The sequence below is a fragment of the Rhinopithecus bieti genome, unplaced genomic scaffold (genome assembly GCF_001698545.2).
Source record: "Rhinopithecus bieti isolate Rb0 unplaced genomic scaffold, ASM169854v2 scaffold_37463, whole genome shotgun sequence".
Classification (NCBI taxonomy): Eukaryota; Metazoa; Chordata; class Mammalia; order Primates; family Cercopithecidae; genus Rhinopithecus; species Rhinopithecus bieti.
Genome location: NW_016815818.1, coordinates 840744 through 859010, shown reverse-complemented (window position 1 = coordinate 859010; position 18267 = coordinate 840744). Strand labels below are relative to the sequence as shown.

Here is an 18267-nt window from a genome sequence, read left to right as displayed (position 1 = left end):
TGTTTCATGGAAAAAGGGAAAAAACAAAAAGCAAGCAGGGCAGGCCGACTTGATCAAATTAACCCCTTGATTTCACCCATCCTGAGGAGACAACTGCTTTCAGCAGTCCCAGATGGTTTCTTAAAATAGACAAAGTTGCTAAACTCCACAAAAGGTAGACGTACCTGTCACAGTTGGCTTGGGAACACCCTTCAAAGAAAAAAGCAGAACAGAGAGACGAACCTTCGCGCTGGAGGGCAGGCAGGCCTGCATCTTCCTCCCTTGGCGGGAAAGGTCAGGGGCAGAATCCACAAGTTGGTGGAGGGGATGCTACAGAGCATGACAGGGTCGCAGGAAGCAGAGCTTAAAAGGGGGTACTCATCCCTCAAACCCAGCAGCTCTACTTGGAGGCCACTGGGAGTTGAGAGGCTGAGTGAGGCAGGACCGTGGGGACTGGGGGCTTCCTGAATCACATTCATCAGGACAGTCTGGGCCGGATTTTTGTGATCTCAGGAGGAAGAATCAGTGTTGCACATACACATCCGTTCCTCTGTATTTGCTTTTCCTTTTCCGGATTTTGTGAGGTGGGGGGGTGGGGGTTGTTTTGGGTTTTTTTTTTTTTTAGCTTCCTGGTAAAATTCCTTTTGAAAACATTCCAGCCCTGTTTGCCAGACTGAAAGGGACAGAGAGATTTGTCAAAGGGGCAGACAAGGTCAGGGCCTGGGCCTGGAGGGCAGCCGCCATGCCCAGAGAGTCCAGGGAAGTCACTGAGTCAAGGGTAGAGCAAGCGAGAAAGAACAAAACCTCAGGTCACCAGTGAGTACACGGGATGCGGGGCAGGAGGTGACGAGGACCGTGACATTCACCACAAAAAAGTCTTAACAGTTCTGTGCCTGTCAACCCAATCACACCTGGGCCCAGCAAGAGGTGCCCGTTTGTACATAGCCTCTGCGACGGAGTCAGAGGGTTTGAAAAAGCATGCTCTTCCTTTTTGCCTGGGGTTTCTCCCATAAGCTCCTCCTTTCTTTGAGTTTTTCAAGATAATTTTTTGTGAGGGGTGTATTTTCTTGTGGGAAAGTAGACAGACCCCAGAGGAGGGCACTAAAGAAGGGCCTGGCTTGACCTTCCAAAGGTGGAACATGTGTCTTATTACTGGGCATTTGGAAAGTCTATGGTTGTAACTCGGGGACAGTGAGCTTCTTACTCCTTTAAAAAGTGGGACAGTACAGTCCCCACCTAGTGTTTTTTCAGTTTTTTGTGTTTGTTTGTTTGTTTTTGAGATAGGGTCTCACTCTGTCACCCAGGATGAAGTCCAGTGGCACAATTACAGCTCACTATAACCTCTAACACCTGGGTTCAGGCAATACTACTGCCTCAGCTTCCCAAGCAGATAGAATGACAGGTGCACACAACCGTACCTGGCTGATTTATTTATGTATTTAGTTAGTTAGTGTGTGTGTAGACACAAGGTCTTGCTAGGTTGCCCAGGCTGGTCTCAAACTCCTGGGCTCAAGTGATCCTCCTGCCTCAGCCTCCTAAAGTGCTGGGATTACAGGTGTGAGCCATTGTGCCTTAGCACTTTGGACAGAGTGGAAAGGGAAGCAGAAGCTACCAGTGTGTGCTGATATATGGGACCCTGCAGTCACCTTCTTTCCAGCCTTCTGCACAGAACCAGACAGGGCCCCGGGCTCTGATCAGACTCTTTTTATTGTTTCGTATTTTATAAACAAGTCTCAGGTAGAAAGAGAAAGAAAGGGAGGAGCTAGCTCTCTGCCTTCTCAGTCAATTGAAATCGTGGAAACCAATGGACTTCAGTTAGCCCTACTCATCACTGCTGGGAGGGAAAAGACATCCATACTACCCTTCCCTGTGGCACTCCTGATATTCTCAATGCCCCAGCAAGGGTCATCTTGGTTCCTAGGGAGAGAGAGAGATGCTGTTTTGTAAAACCCTGGCCCAGGGCAAACAAGTCCAAGAGGGGTTCGGGCTTTCTCCCTCCTAACCCAGTTCTCCTATGGTGAGCCCAGACTCCTCGATTATGTATCATCTTGTCCTTACCCCTTGTCATTTCTTTTGTTTTGTGTTGTTTTGTTTGAGACAGAGTCTCACTCTGTCACCCAGCTGGAGAGCAGTGGTGTGATCATGGCTCACTGCAGCCTTGACCACCCAGGCTTAAGCTATCCTCCCACCTCAAGCCTCCGGAGTAGCTGGGACTACAGGAGCACAACACTGCGCCCAGCTAATTTTGTATTTTTTTTTTGTAGAGATGGGATTTCACCATATTGCCCAGGCTAATCTTGAACTCCTGAGCTCAAGGGATCCGCCCGCCTCAGTCTCCCAAAGTGCTAGGATTACAGGCATGACCCACCACACTCAGTCCCCTTGTCACTTCTACAGGATTCCTCCCTCCCCCTCACTCTCTCGATCCCCTCCTTTTGACACTCCTCTACAAGCCCTTGCCTACCTTCCTGTTTTCCATTACCCCTTGGTCCACCCTTCCCTAGTCCTCTCCCCTCATTTTTCTGCAATCTATAGCCCCTACCTCTCGGCGTTTCTGTCCCAGCCTTTGGCTCTGGCTCCGGCTCCGACTCCGGCTCCGGCCAGGGCCCCGGGATCCCCTAGAGCTGCTGGAGCCCCTGGAAGAGTTGCTGCCAGCCGTGGAACAGGTGCTGGTGCCCTGGCCCTGGGATAGGAAGCTTGGTCTGCTGTACGGGAGCCAGGCCTCTTCTGCAGCACAAGAGCGAAAGGCAGTCAGGAGCAGAACTTCCCTGTCACCCACCCTGCCACCCTGACCACAAGCGCAGCTCTGGAAGAAGACGGAAGGGCAGGCACAGAGCTCAGCCAGCCTGGGGCTGAGGAGCAGCAGAGTGCCTGGCACATGGCCTTGACATCACGGGTACTCAGAACGCTGCAGGGAAGCTCCCAATCAGAGGGAGCCTTGTGGGGAGCAGGGACAGAGCACCTAGACCCCAGTCCTCTCATCTGGGCTTCTATCCTGGGAATGAACACAACTTGGGACTTCATGGGATTGTGCTCAGAGAGAGCTAGAGAGACAGGGGAGTTTGATGTGGATCAAATGCATGGACCTAACTAAAGAGAGGGCTGAGCTGGTCTACTATTGGACCCCAGTCCCAAAACCCACAGTCTCTTGTGGCAGCAGCCCTCCTGCCTGCCCTGGCCCTGCTTACCATCCAGGTGGGGCCCCCGCTGGGCTGCCAGGGGCACGGCTTGTACCACTTTCATCTCCCCACTGCGCTCCCGCTCCAGGGAAGACATGCTGCCTGCTGCCCTCAGCTCTAGGGCGCAGCTCACCTCTTCCTCCGGCGGTGGCAAGGGAGGTGGGGGCAAGTCTGGGGAGGGAGCTGTTTTCAGCGGAGCCTTCTGCCACTCCTGTCACTATCTTTCTCTTACCTGCATTCCCTGGCACCAGGAGGCTGCCAATGAACAGCCCAAGATTGGGGTTCACCTGTTCCCTCCTCCAGCCCCCAGAATGTGCCCTTGGTTTCCTGCCTGTCCCCCCACCATTTCTGTCACCATATCCCAGGTACATCCCCCCTCACCCCCAGGACTGTTCTCCCTCCTGTAGGGAAGAGCCTTGGGTTTCTTCCGGAATCGAGCATGGGGTCCTTGAAGTGGGGGAGTCATCTCCCCATTCCCCTGCCAGGTTCTGCCTATAGCATTAGGAGACGGGAAGAGGAATGGGTAAGGGCAAAGATCAGGAAAGGGGCCTAAGGGTGAAGGGGAAGCAAGCACTGGAGGGGTTCAGGGGACAAAAGGAGGTTGTACAGACTTACCTGGGGCACTGCTGGCTATACTAGGGGCAGGACTGGGGCTGAGGTGGGGCGAGGCTGCAGGGCCAGCACCCAGGCCAGCAGGCCTCCCTTCACGGATGCCCAGCATGGGCTGGGATACACTGAGAGGGGAACTCGGCCCAAGGGGCATCCTCCTGCAATGACAGGAGGCCTCAGCATCTGTTCCCTCCACAAAACCTGAGTGCCTACTATGTGCCTGGCACTGTGCTAGACACCCAGCCTAACAGATAAATGAGACACAACCCGTCCGCCCATAAGTCCTCCCAAGCTAGAGAAGCATGAGGAGAGCCATATCTGAAATGTCTCAGGAAGCTTGCTGACCACTCCAGCGAGAGCCAGTCTAATGGGCATGAGAGATCTTGTCAGCCTCCATATTCCTATCCAAATTACACTTCCACCCCGACACAGCCCTGAGACTTCTGTACTCCAGATCCATCCATCCATCCATCCATCCATCCATCCATCCATCCATCCATCCCTCCACTCAGTCATCTACCGAGTAGATATGTGTAGAGGGTTTGTAATGAGTGAGGTACTATATACCTCCCTACCTGGGCATCTGATGGAGACGGGGCATGTCAGTTGGGGGCTGGGGAGGGTCAGGAGGTGAGGGGGTAAGAGTGGCTGTGGACTGCTGTCCATAGGAGGGCGTGGGAGAGGGGGTTTCCCTTCGGGATGGAGTGACCAGGCACCCTCCACTGGAGCTGGGCTCCGTCAGGTGGCTTCTCTCAGGCATTGGTGGGCACCACTCCTCTGGCTCTGAGCTGGTGTCAAAGAGGCAGGAGAGAAGGAAAGGGCTGAGTTGCTTCCATACCTTCCCTTTGGCTTCCCTGCTGCCCCTTCCCCTTCCTCTGCCAGCCTCTCTGCATCCCCCAGCAGCCCATGGTCTGGCCGCAGGTGTGTGGGCCTGGAAGCAGGGAGCATCCCTACCTGCCCTCCAGTTCCTCCTCGGGTCCCTCTAGGCAGCTCAGTTCACAAGAAGGAGGAGGTGGGGGTAGGGCTTCTGGCCAGTTCAGAGAGGGCATCTGCACAGGTTTCCCCAGAAGCTTCACTCTGCCTCCCTTGGCTCCTGAGGAGAATAGGATGGGGACACCCGGACAACAGGCAGGAAAGAGCCAGAGATGAGACCGGTCAGAAGGAAGTGCCAGGCTAGGTGCCAGAGGGTCAGGGAGGAGGATCCTCTTTGGGAATACCCTGGTCAGGGCTAAACGGGGTTTCAGGAGTTGGAGTCATACCACTGTCCCCCTGGCTCCACTCTGGAGGAGCATACTGGCTCCAGGGGCCCGCATCCCCTGAGGGATGTTGGGGGAAGCCCCCATGGAAGGTCTGCAGCTCCTCCCCCGCTGGGTCAATGGTGCTGTAGACAGGACCCTCGCCTGGTGCGGCCGTGCCCCGGGCCGTCTGAGCCAGATACAGGGAGATTCCTGCTTCTGCAGAGAAGAAAGAGGGAGGCCAGGGGGGCAGAGACAGAAAAATAGAGGACAACAGAATGGAGGGTAAAGGGAGATCCCACGGGATCAACTTCTTCCTCCACACAAGCCTTACATCCTAAACCAGGGTGGAGGTAGGTCAGAGAGGCTCCCCCAGCTCACATCCTCCCCAGGGACTGACCAACCTCAGAGAGACTGGGCTCCCGGGCGCCCTTCAGTTTGCCCCAGTAGTCGGGAGAAGTGTGCTGAAGCCAAGTGAGGGAATGAGAACTCCTCACCATTGTAATATCTGTCGTCCGGGTCAGGATTGCTGGGGCAGCAGCTTCCCCTGGGTTCCTGGGCCGAGGGGCTTCGAGATGGGTGGGGCCACGAATCTGCCAGCCATGGGTAGGGGGCGGGGCCAAGGCCCATGGGTGGCCTGAGTGAGAGCAGGTGAGCGTTGGGGACAGAGAGCCTGAAGAGGCCAGCAAAGGAAAGGGAGGTGGCGATATTTGGGAGTTGCGGGACAGTGGCAGTGGCGGTGGCGTTGGGGTGGGAAGTGGCCATGCTCCCTCCACCTGGGGCGGCAGCGGGGAGGAAGAAGAGTGGCCTCTCGGTGGAGGTCATCCTGGGGAGATGGGCTAAGAGAATTACCTAGAACTGGCTCCAGAGAGGCCCTCTGAGTGCGGGAAGGACACTGGGGAAAATGACGGGGAGAATGTGTGAGAGAAGGGCCCTCCTGGGGGGTCTGAACCCCAATGGGGCAGAGATGGCTTACCTGCCGGTGTGTAGGCAAAAGAGGCTTCCAGAAAGGAACCCGTGGGAGAAAGAAGAGGGGAAATGAGGAGAAGGGTCAGAAATACCCCTATACTTGTCCACTCCTCGGCCCCGGTCCCAGTTCTACCACTCAGGCTGCACCCTGGATCGATTTCATCAGAATTTCTGGGCGGTGGGACTCAGGTATCGGTATTTTTCTCAAGCTCCCCAAGTGATTCCTATGTATAGCCAACCAAGATTGAAAACCACTGACCTCAGACACCTCAGATTCTCTCCAGAGACGTCCCTTACTAGGGAGTAGCAGAACTCGGTCACCTCTTTTCAGCGAGCCCCGCCTTTCCATTCAGATCCCGCCTCACAATTTACTGCCTGGGATCCTGGCCACACCCCCTCTAGCCAGGCCCCGCCCCCCGCCCTTGGAGTGGGCTTTCTGTCCTCGAACTTGCCCCTTCTTTGTGGAGACGGTTGCAAAGCCTGGCCTCCTCGCGGCGTCTTAGGGGCAAAAGCCACCCCTCTCCCCAGATCCAGATCCCGCCCCGTCTTGGCCCGCAACTCTCCCGAGTCCTGGCAGCAACTCGAGCCGCCCCGCGTATCCCACCCCTACCCAAGAGGCTGAACTCCCGGTGAGACCCCTTCCTCCCGACCCGGTCCTCACTCGCCAGAGGCTAAGCCCCTGCCCCTCCCCATGGCCCGCCTGGCTCCGTCCGCTCAGGGGCCGGGCGCTCACCCGTGTAGTGGCTGAGCTCTTTGCGCTGTTTCCGGCGCCGGTAGAGGGCGGCGCAGAGCCCGAGCAGTAGCGCCCCGCAGGCGGCGCCACTGCCCGCGAGGAAGGCGGGCTTCCGCAGCACCCTCGCTAGCCGCTCCGCCAGCCCCGCGCCCACCTCCAGCCCGGGCTCCAGGTACGGCGGGGACGCTGTGGGGGTCAGAGAGGTGAGGGGAGGAGGGGCGCGAAACCCTGGAACTGGGAAAGGGTCATTCCCGACCTGGCAGGCACAGTTACCCCAGTTGGGGGCTTGCCCCGCCCCCGCCACAATCCCCAGCAGTGCCCTCGGGTGGACTCACGCAGCTGCACCAGCACCGGGGCACTGGCCACGCCCACGCCTGCGCTCGTGGCCGCCGCGACCAGGGTTCGATAGAGGAGACCGGGAACCAGTCCTCGGAGCATTGCGGAGCGTGCCCAGCCTGCTGCAGACCGATTGAGGTGAAAGCGGCTCTCATTGCCCAGGCACCAGATCTAGGGAGGCCGAGTCCCGGATTTACAGTCAGAAATGGGGTTCTTAGCCTCACCGGGAAACTTAAGGCTTCAAATGGTAGAGGAGCCTTAGACAGATGTAATGTGATTCAACCTGGAAACAACACTTGGAAACCTCTCTCTTCTCCCCTAAACTCATCCCCAACCCTAAAGCCAAATCTATAATAGATTTCCTCCACCCTAATTCTAGCCACTAGGTCCTCCCTCTCCCTCCCAGCCTGGCCCTCCCATCTAGTCCCTTCTCAGTCCCTCTACCTGGTACTCCGTGATGACCCCATTTTGCTGGGAGGGGAGTGGAGGTTCCCAGGACACAGTGATACTGCTGTTGCCATCACCCCCCAAGGCCACCGCCACTCCCTGGGGGGGGCCACTGGGGGCTGGGCCAGGGTGGAGCATGGTGAGAAGGACACAAATAGTCATTGCAAGCTGCCCCTCCTGCCCCAACATTCCCCCTCCCTGTTCTAACATCTTAGGGAACTGAGAGCCCTTCCTTCTCCCCACCCTCTCACCCTGCTCTCATCCTGCAAATTTTCATCCCCCCTCCACCCCCACCCGTTCTTCCCTCTTGTCCATCCATCTGTTCGGTGGCCCTCCTTACCCTCCTCAGGAATGCTCCTGGTCACAGAGAGGCTTTCAGCTCCCAGCCCCTCCTGGCCTTGGGCTTGCACCTTGATCTGGATTTGGGTCCCTGGAGGGAGTCCTCTTAGCACAGTACTTTGCTGGCTTGGGGACTGTAGGTCCAACATTGTCCAGCTTCCTCTGTCAGGGCCTGCTACCCTCCAAGACACCCGGAAACCTTGCACCAGCTGGACTGGGCCATCCACCTGTGGGAGACAGGACAAGGCACACCAGAGCGGGAGGCTGAGGCCATACAGGCCCTCCAGGCCCAGCCCCTCCTCCACTCATGCCGCCTTCCCCAACCACTCACCTCCCACTCTCCCATACTCACTCTTGGAGGCCCCCGTGTGCCTCATAATCATCCCCATCCTGAATCTCCTCCCCATACCACACTCACAATCCAGGACACCTGCAGGGTCCGGGGTCCCAGCACTATGGGCTCCTGCAGGCGCACAGCCACTTCAGCCAGTCCCTGCTGGCCTCTCCATGGGTCCTCCACTGGCCTAGAGGGGCTGCTGTCTGTTGACCAAAGAACCTACTCAGCAGAGGCCACCAGGGACAGGGAGACACGACTGAGAGTGTGCTCGTGTCCTACCTCTGCCCTGCTCCACTTAGTAGAGCACACCCCATGGTCAGGAGGGGACTGGTCAGGGAAATAGCTTCCAGATGTGGGCCTCGGTGTCCAGCTAGCATAACTACACATGCATCCTTTAAAGGCCTCAGTTCCTCATCTTTAAGATGAAGATGGCCCCTCCATGGTCCCTTCTAGTCTTAATAATCTATATTATTTATGGGCAAAAGGCTCAGAAGTCAGAAGCTGCCAAAATGAATGAATACCTCTCTCTCTTTCCTTCTTCCCTCCTCCCCTCTCCCTGCCTTCCTCCTCCCTTGTCTCTTCTATGAGAGGCAAACGTGATCTCCTATTCCAGGCCGGGCCACCAGTATAGACCTGGCATAGCAGGAAAGAACTTTATGAACTGCCATGGTGTCATGGTTTTGGGGGAGAGGAATGCTGTATGATGTAACATTTCATGCCCATGAGCGCAGGGACTCTGACCTTACCCTGTGTACGGACAGGCTCAGAGACGGGGCTGGGATCACTGAGGCCCCAGGTTCCCACTGCTCGAACCAGAAACACGTAGATGGTATTAGGCTGCAGACCACTGACTGTGTGTGTCTCCAGCTGCACGCCATCTGCCACAGTATGCCACGTGTTGCCAGCTGCTGGGCTACAACAGGAAGGAGATCACAGGGTTGTCTAAGCCAGGAACTCCCAACCTGCCTACTCCATCTCATCCACTCTCTATGAACCACCATTATGTCTTCCCCTTGGGAGAGGGTATTGGAGAATCCTGCCTCACAATAGCAAAGACCCTAAGGGTATAGGATCCCCTCCTTTTAACTCTCCAGGTCTGCATTCAAAACTTTCTCCATACCTGAAAGCCTCTATCACATAAGATGTGACTGCAGCCCCAGTCTGTGGGTTGGGCTCCCAGGTCAGGGTAATGCTGTTCTTGGTGATCTCAGTGACCACTGGCTGAGAGGGAGGCCCCGGAGGGGTACTGGGTTCTGTAGGGGGGTCTGGTGATACTCCCCAATCTTCTGCAGTGGGAGATAATCTTTAAGTAGAAGGATAGGCAAAGGATAACCCTAGTGTAAGCTGTCTCCTTCCCAGGGGAGCTATGGAGCTCTGAGCAGTGGTGATGGTCAGAGTGGGCTATAGTCCCCTACTCACATCTGCCTCCCATGGGCACCACTACTGTCCTCCTCATCCTCACCACCGTAACCATGGCATTTGTGACATAAAGTTAATCCCGGAGTTTGAGGGGGTATTGACTACCTGTTGAAGCGGGTTTGGAGGAAGGTATTATCAAAATAAGGGAACAAAGAAAAAACTCACCCCGCATCTGAAGCCAGCCACTCCATGTGGCTTCCCCTATGGAACTCTTGGCCACACAGCTGTAGAAGCCCATGTCCATCTCCTGTAAGAGAGGGCAGAGCACTGGCAAACAGAGTGCAGCAAGATCCAGTGAGGGGGTGGAGGCGGGTAGCAGAAGGATGGGAAGATGTTGGACACTAGGTGCTCTGAGAGAACAGAGGGATAAAGGCCCAGTGAGTACTTACTTGTGTAAGGAAAGTGGAGCAGATAGCCATTCTCAGCTACTAGGGCCCCAAGGATGACACTCACCTGCACACTGGCGATGTACAGGGTACCGTTGGCCATTGGCTTGAACTGGAGGTCATCCCCCTGCAGCCACTGCCCATCCTTCTTCCATCGGACACTGGGTTGAGGGTTCCCAGTCACTCTGCATGGCAGCCACACGGAGGAACCAAGCACCAGCGTCTGATTGGCTGGTCCCTGGAGGATGACAGGAGGCAGCCCATCCAAAGAGGCTGAGAGAGGAAGACCGTGTGCACCTCAGGGGAGGAGCTTAGGGCCTGGTGGCCAGCCCCTTGTCCTCATTCTCTACTCCTTCACTCTCCCTCCCCCACCCTCTGAAACTTCTGGTGATCAGAGGGGGCTTTGATAATCATCTAAGTCTCTGCCCAGGACCAGCCATTATTAGTGGCTTCTGCTGCTGGTTTCCAAACTTCAAGGACATGCCTCAGGAACACACCTCTCCTCTTGCAGACATAGTATATAGACTCCTAGAGAAACACATCACTTTAGGCCATTATTTCCTCCCAAGCCATGGGTCCAGCCCTATCTCCATGGGCACGTACCTCCTTTTATCTCCAGCAGGGCCTTGGCCAGGATGCTGCCAGCCACGCTGACAGCCTGGCACACATAGTACCCAGCATCCCCACGCTGCACCGCAGTGATGTTGAGTTGGCCTCTTGGAGAGACTGAGAAGCGCCCTGTTGGCTGAAGTGACTGACTGGGGAAAAGTAGGACCTGAAGACAGAGCAAGGAACGAGGGTAGGGAATGAGCAGGCAACTGGGCAGGGAGAGGTCCCCATTCCTGTCAATCTCAAAATTCAGAGAATTCCTAAGATTCTAGTTCATTGTCTGTCTCCAGCAGTGATGTGACCTTGGGCAAAGTAGTTAAATTTATTCACAAAAAAAATCAGGGAATTTTATTCAACAGTTTCAGAGTCCACTTCCCAGCTCTGTGACTTACTAGTTGGGAAACCCTGAACAAGCTATTTAACCTGTTTCCCAAATTTGATGCTTAGAGGATAGTTAGAAAGATCACATGAAGTAATCATATGAAAGTCTTCTAACACATTGTGGTAAACACACTCCTCTTCTTCCTGCTTTAACGATTTTCATTAGATAGATCCATGGAAGCTAATCCATTAGATTAGAGAGGAGGCAGGTTTGGGTCTCAGGATAAAGGGCGCCATGCTGAGACCCTGACTAACACCTGCTTCACCCCCTACTAACCATCACCGTTTTTATTCGTGCGAGAATCTAATTAGAATTCAGCAGTCCCAGGTGCTAGAAAAGATGTTAGAAAATTGTGGCTGTCGATTTGGAATGAGGTAGCAGGTTGCCTTGTTTTCCAGCAGAGTGGAGCTTGTCATACTTATTTTATCTTGCTGACCCTGTTTCCAGTAGCAAAATTCCCACCCTTCCTTTAGAGAGAGTTATTTATGTTGTAACTTCAGTTAATGTTCATTCTGCTTTTGGATTTTGAGATTTGCTTGCAAGGTTCAAAAGGAATGACTGTGAGCTCTCCCTTGTGAAAGTCTCTTGTGGCCACTATAAATAGAAGAGCAAGTAATTTTCTACCCTGAGCAGCTTTGGTTCAGTAGTGTTTCCAGAGCAGTGTGTTATGTCCAAAGCCAAAGCTCAAGGGGTCTAAAGGAGGAGAGATAAATCGAGTTTGTTACATCCTCAGGATAGCCTTGCCAGAAACAGAAGGATTCTCTAAGAAACTACCGTCCCGGACTGTTCTCTACCACCTAAGTGTATTATTATCATTTATTAAAAAGTGTCCCAGTGTGTTCCAGGCCTTTTATATTCATTATCTTATTTAATCCTCTCAAATAACCTGCAAGGGTTTCTGGGGGCTCCCAAAGATAAAACAGAAGTCCCAGAGAGAAGTTTGCAGAATGTAGAGGGAGGGAGGCTGAGCCGTGGAGGGAGGCTGAGCCACAGAGGAAGGCTGATGGGAAGCTCCTTGGAGATGGCCACCCACCTGACTCCCCTCCTTCTGCCAGAAGATGGCAGGTGGGGGGTTTCCTTTGGTCTCACACTGGAAAGTCACACTGTCTCCAGGAGCTGCTATCTGGTCCTGGGGCTGGGTCACCAACTGGGGTGGGACTGGGAAGGGAAGGTGAGAAAAAGGAACAGGGAGTCAGAGGCACTAAGAAAGGAGACTGCAGGAACAGGAGAGAGGAGCTCCAGCTTAGCTCAAGTGTATAGGAGCAGATATCCATCTCTTCCTGCCCAGCCTGCTTAGCGTTCTCCTCCTCCCACTCCTTGCAGAAGTCTCAGGTGTCCCACCCACATGCCCTGCTCTGCCCTTTCTCCCTCAGTCTCCTGCCAACCATCCTCCTTCTTCCCTTCTACTATTCCTGCTGCAGGCAGTCCCAAGCACAGCCCTCACCGTGAACACTGAGGGAGCCAGATGCTTCAGCGCGGCCCACACTGTTCTCCGCCACACAGGTGTACGTTCCCTCATCTTCGGCACTCACATGCCCAATCCAAAGGCTGTGGTCACTCCGGATCTCATACCTGCTCCACTCCCCACCCCAGGCTGGGTTGGCCACAGCTATAGACCCCTTCTCTCTCCCCCAGGACAGACACCAGGGTCAAGGTAGGTAAAGACAGGCAGGACCCAGCAGGGACAGAAGCTGGTTACCCGTGGACAAATCAATGGAGGTAGGGACTGGATAGGGCTGGGCCACAGGCTCTAGGGAACAGACTTCTCTGTGCTCTCAAGTGAGAATGTGCCTGCCTTCCAGTTTTCTAGGGCAGAATAGTCTCTTGATCAGGTTGGGTCTTCCTACAGGCAGAAGGGGACCTCTCACCTGCCTGTGGGCAGTTCCCCATCCTCCTTGCGCCAGCGTAGACTAGGTGGGGGATCTCCCTTCACCTCACATAGGAAATTCACAGGGGCATCAGCCAGGACCACCTGATTCACTGGTCTGCGCAGGAATGAGGGACGCTCTATGGAGTGGTAGTGAATGAACAGTCAGGGTGTCTGTAGGGCTACTTACTCTCCAGGCTACCTGTTCCCATAATTTCAAAATTCCCTGTGCCTACCCAGGACCACGACTTCGGCTGCCGCACTCTCCCGTTCTCCCGCCATGTTGGAGGCCACGCACACATACGTGCCTGCATCGCTCTTGAGTGTATGTGACATCATCAGCTTCCCTCCACGGATCTGCAGAGTAATAATGGTAACTTTGGTCCGTTTCAGCTATCACAGTGTATATATATATGGTGTATATGTGTTTATATACATATGTATAAAGTTTATTTGATCCTCACAGCAAGCCGATAAAGACGGCCAAGGAAGCTGACCCACGTATCACATGGGAAGTTCCTGGGGCATCATGCCCCGCCCCCTTTTTTATACCAATTCCATCTTCCTTATCCCTCCCTGTATAGTTGACTCTTAGTCTCTGGTGAGCTAATGCCCTGATCTCAATCTCCAGCCTTGAAACCTCCAAGACCCTTAGACCCAGGCCTTCCTGGGCCTTTGAGCCTTGTCCCAGACCCCTACCCTATGTCCCCTCTCCTGGTGGGGTCCCCAGTCATAATCCCGCCCTCACCGCGATCCTTCCTTCCTCTTCCTTGAGTCTTGCACCGTCCTTCCTCCAGGACACCGAAGGCTCCGGGTGGCCGCGGGGAGGCGCGCATTCCAGTACTGTTGGCTCCCCCACTGCCACCACCACGTTTCCAGGAGACTGCCGGAAATCATCACGGAGGACTGGGTGGGGAGGGGGGCGGGGAAGAATAAGCAGGGTGTAAAGTGACATAACTGGCTGAGTACACAAGGAAAGTGTTGTCTTGAGAGGGAGTTGATCACCACAGACTGGAATTCGTTCCCAGGTGAGAAAATACCAGCCTGGAGTCAGCTCCACTTCCTTCTCTGGCCGTGGTGTGGCCATTAGAGATCAAAGGTCGCGGTCCCAAAGGAGGATGCTGAATGGGCTGAGGTCGTTGGGGCTGGTTCTGGGTCTGATTGCCCGGTGCCCTCCCGCCTACCCCGGGCTGTGGAAGCAACCAGCTGACGATCAACTGACTCTCACCTGCCACTTCCAGCGAGGCGTTTCTGCTCGCTGCTGCCCCCAGATAGTTGCGAGCCACGCAAGTGTAGACACCTTCGTCCGGCCGCGCGCGGCGCCCGTGCACGATGCGCGGGAAGAAGAGGGCGCCGCTGGGCAGCAGCAGGCGGTGCGCACGCGGGTCCTCGCGCACAGTGGCCACACGCGCCCCGTTCTTGTACCACTCAATGTTGGGTCGGGGTCGGCCCTCAGCGCGACAGGGCAACGTGGCGGGCTCGCCTCGGGAGACCAGCAGATCTGGCGGCTGCTCCACGATGCGGGGCATAGCGTCCTCCGGTCCTACCCTTGACCCTGGGGACAGGGGGTGACGCAGAGAGCTCAGACCCGGACATTGTGGGGACAGATTGAGGCTCCAGAGGGAAAGATAATCCTCTGGTCGTCCCATCTCCTGTGCTTCTCTGCTGGAGCTGAGTCCCCGCCCCACCTCCACCCCTCCCTGCCTACCCTCTCCCTCTGCAAGATCTAATATCTCCCTATTGGCAGACGTTCTGCAGTCCTCGTCTCAAAAGAAGATGCCTACGGACAGGCCGGTTAGTAGAGGAATCCGGACATAAACTTCTAGACCAGCTTTCTGGACCACCTAGAGACCTCCATCTCCTCTCCTGCCAAGTTTAAGCAGGAGTGGCTGAACCACCACTTGGAGAGTAGACCCCTCCCTCACCTCCTGCCCACTGGTTTCCATCTCCTACCTGCACTGGTTCACGGATCGTCCTTGCTCAGTGAACGACCATAAACCGTGCACTGGAGCCAACAATTGGTGACCTCTGCAAGGTCCCGGCCCAGTGAAATTGGGAATGTGGACTGGCCTGGGATCCCTTATGAAAGGGAACACGGGAGTGATAGGGCCGGGACTAGAAGGGCTTGTCAACCTGGATTCTATGAGTCGCACAGAGTCCTTCTTACTGACACCCCTGATAATCATGCTTCATTTCAAGGGTCCTGTGAAATCACAGGAATTGAACTCAAAGAGCAGTAGAAATATTAGTTAAGTCTCCTTTTCCTGAGAGGTGCATAGTTTCCAATAGATTATCCTACTGATTGATGTTCCTCTACTTTCCCTGTTCACTTGAATCAGTTCATCCACATATTCTGTCCCACCTGTCACTTGGCCTGCAGACTTTGGCCTGTTTCGCCTTCTGCAGTACGGTTTGGGATCCCGGAGCCTGTTATACTCCGGCACTCTCAGCCTCTAGTCCAGCCAACAAAAGTGGATTTGTAACCCTTGGCGGCCAGTAGGTGCCACTGCAGCCTTGAATAATCTGGTGTAAAATAACCAGGGACCACTTCAAGCATCTGTTCTGCCCCCTGCCCCCTCCCCTCCTACCCTGTTCCAAAATCTGCAGGAACCTCCCGGTTCCCGCCCACGTGTGAGTTTGGGTTTCATTTCCCGCCCCTCCTCTTAGAAGTTCTGTTGTAGACAAAGCTGGACAGGCTGACCAGTCCTGGCGTTGTCCTGAGAAGTTTAATTGCCTGTAGTCAAGAAGATCGATTTCTGTCCCACTTGGGAGGATAATTTTCTCTATTTCCCTGCCAATTGGAAATCTCTGCTTTTCACCCGTCTCTTCTCCTCCATCTCCTCCCATTCCCAATTTTGGAACACCCCGTGATGAGCAACACTGCAGTGACTGAGAGCTCAGGTGTTGGTGTTGAACCAACCAGGGCTGGAATCTCAGACTTTGACCCTTCCTAGCTGTAAGAACTTGGGCAAATTATTTAACTTCTCTGAGTCTTAGTTTCTTTATTTGTGATGTGGGAGTAGTGATAGGGTTGCTCTAAGACCATAATGTATGTAAAGCATTGGGGGATAAATGTTACTACTCTGCCATTATTTAAGGGCTTGTGTTCCCAGCACATGCACCTTATCTTGGCTCCTACAGTCTCTACCTGAATCGAATTCTACCAGACCCCAATATTCTTTTTTCCCCTTGGTATAGCCCTTAGGTGTAATGGAAATAGGCTGATCTGTTATCGCCAGGTTTTGCTTCATGCTGCTTTTGTGACGATTAGGGTACTATTCACTCTATAAAGCATTTTCTCAGCGGCAAAATGTGCCTGTCAACACCTTCCTTACATACCTCACTAAGTTTTCGAGCTTAGATGAGACTAAGTATGGTGAAAACACTCTGTAAACGCGCTAGGTGAGCAGAAGCGGGACTCTGCGGAGTGCCAGCGAGAGGGGGTCTGTGCTTAACCTCCTGGGAATCTAGGAGGGTCAAGAGGTTGGAGAATCGGGCTCATCCCCCATCGTCTTTCTCCCCACTCCTTCCATACGGAACACACCCTTCTGGTCGGTCCTTTCCCCCTAATTCCTGTAGACACAGCTGCAGGCGCCCTTTCCCTGGAATTTCCCCCTACCCTTCCCGGTCTCAGGAGATGCTTCGACTGCAGCCTAATGAATAGCTAATGGCCATGCTAATGAGGCTCAGGGGCTCCTCCCTCAGCACCTGATGTGCCCCACACATAAACACACACATATTGCCCAGGTCTCCTTTCTCTCCACCTTCGAGTCCCCAGCACAGTGCTCGTCACTAGACTCGAGTGGGTCGAGGCAGAGGGATGGGGACCGCGTGCACCTGGAGGGAACCACACGCGAAAGAGCCCGGGAAAGCGGGGGTTGCCGATGCTGCAGGCAGGGGGCGCGCTCCGGCCTCTCCGAAGGCTGGCGGCGGCCGGCTCCCGCAGCTTCCCCGCGGCGCTAGATGAGAGCGCGCTGTCCCAGTCGTTTATTAATCGCCGTAATTAGCGGTAACGACCTCGCACCCAGCTCCGCCCGCCCGCCACAGCTCTGCCGGGGTGGGCCGGCTGAGAGTCCCGCCGCTGAAAGACAAACTTCTAAGTTTCCTTAAAATGATCGCCGCCCCTGTCCCCTCCGTAGCAAACACATCCAGCATTTTGGCTTCCTCAGGTCCTAAGTGAGTTCTTGGGAAACTTCGGGATTCCGAAGACCAGCTGCCTGGGTGGGTCACCGAGTGACCCGGCTTGGCCGAGGCCGGGGGGAGACCGTGCCCCCTCCTCTGCCCTCCCTGCGCTGGGCCCGGGCCTTTCTTAGCTCGGACTTCCCTGCCCGTCACCAGCCACGGTTCTTCTCACCTGGGGTGGGCGTTGTAGGGGAAGGGAAGGAGGTGTAAAAAGACTCAGTAGATATCTTCTCCCAAGCCCTCGACCTCCCGCGGGTACCCCCACTCAGGTGCTCCAAGCTCCAAATTATCCCTTAGCCCCCAAGACCCAGGGAGGCGCTGGGAGGCGCCGCTCAATCCTGGACCTCGGGACAGGAGCGCTTCTCCTTCCCTTCCACGCCGCCCTCTCACTTCATCCCCATCCCAGGATCCCATATCCCCAAGAGGCAGGGTCTCACCGTTGAGAGAGGGATCGCCGGGAGGCAGCAGGGTGTGGTTGAGCGCCGCCAGCGAGGAGTTGAAGCCCAAGAGCAGCTCGCTGGAGTTGGAGATGTCCCCGGCCAGAGAGTCCGCAAACAAGTTCATCTGCAGCAGCGTTTTCAGCAGGTAGCGCAGCATGGTTCGACCCAGCTGGGATCGGGGCAGGGGGCTCGGGGCCCAGCCCCTGGGTCTGAGACCCGTGGGCCGGGAGCCGTAAGCCCCTCCACAGCCTCTGCGCGCTGCGGCAGCCACGGTGCCGCTCTCCTGCCGGCTCGCCTGGGTACGGTCGGTGCCTCCTCGTGCCCTCCTCCTTCCCTCGTCCTTCTCTCCACCCCCCAGTGCCGGAGTCCCCTGGGAGCTGGGCAGGCGGAAAGCAGGTGCCACGCCGATCACAGCGTAATTAAGGGATTAATCCACCTCCCTCCACCCTCCCACCCCTACCGCTACAGTCACTATCTGGGCAGGAGACTAGAGTAGCGTGGCTCGCGAGTTGGAGTCCCCGCCCCGCGCCCCAAGCCTAGCGTTCTGTTCTGGATGCAGCGGGAGTTTGTCCCTTCTTTCTCAAAGCACCCAAGATGAGGGATGAGGCTCTGTCGAACTCTGCCCTTTAGAACAGGAATCTGTCCTCTATTTTCCCTAACCTTATGGAAACTGAGGCAAAGTGCAAGCAATGCTCCTTGCTGCCAAAGCTCCAACTTCCATTCCCTCTCAAGTCTAGGGATTTGGCGACGGAAGTGCAGGACACTGGGGTGGTTTGCAGCAAGAGCTGGGAGTGGGAAGAGAACTCCAAGACAGGTCCA

At 55.3% G+C, this 18267-nt stretch overlaps 1 protein-coding gene and 1 long non-coding RNA gene across 2 annotated transcripts; one reads left to right on the top strand and one right to left on the bottom strand.

Moving 5' to 3' along the window:
* Positions 1–1664: 1664 nt before the first annotated feature.
* Positions 1665–17760, bottom strand: ROBO3 (roundabout guidance receptor 3). Its single transcript, XM_017853852.1, has 28 exons — positions 17446–17760; positions 14055–14381; positions 13575–13732; positions 13063–13183; positions 12828–12966; positions 12404–12531; positions 11993–12117; positions 10572–10743; positions 10036–10241; positions 9748–9829; positions 9284–9449; positions 8910–9076; positions 8245–8366; positions 7828–8053; positions 7485–7606; positions 7040–7211; positions 6705–6890; positions 5979–6002; positions 5855–5897; positions 5500–5639; positions 5027–5221; positions 4722–4860; positions 4343–4555; positions 3774–3925; positions 3540–3650; positions 3168–3329; positions 2522–2706; positions 1665–1896 (listed from the first exon to the last, which is right to left on the bottom strand). Exons 1-28 carry the CDS (start codon positions 17603–17605, stop codon positions 1885–1887), a joined length of 4155 nt encoding a protein of 1384 aa, XP_017709341.1. The 5' UTR covers positions 17606–17760; the 3' UTR covers positions 1665–1884.
* LOC108516396 (uncharacterized) lies at positions 6821–13708 on the top strand. The gene is made up of 4 exons (XR_001881808.1): positions 6821–7178; positions 12381–12464; positions 13067–13199; positions 13624–13708. It is a non-coding gene; the product is annotated as an uncharacterized LOC108516396 (long non-coding RNA).
* Positions 17761–18267: the final 507 nt, after the last annotated feature.

Excerpts from the sequence above, each read along its gene's own strand:
- ROBO3 (XM_017853852.1), bottom strand. The coding sequence starts at position 17,605 with ATGCTGCGCTACCTGCTGAAAACGCTGCTGCAGATGAACTTGTTTGCG. Across the intron at positions 8,367-8,909 it reads TGAGCCTGTCCGTACACAGG|ACAGCAGCCCCTCTAGGCCA; the intron begins GTAAGGTCAGAG and ends TTTGGTCAACAG. Across the intron at positions 3,926-4,342 it reads CGTCTCCATCAGATGCCCAG|GAGGATGCCCCTTGGGCCGA; the intron begins GTAGGGAGGTAT and ends CTGTCATTGCAG.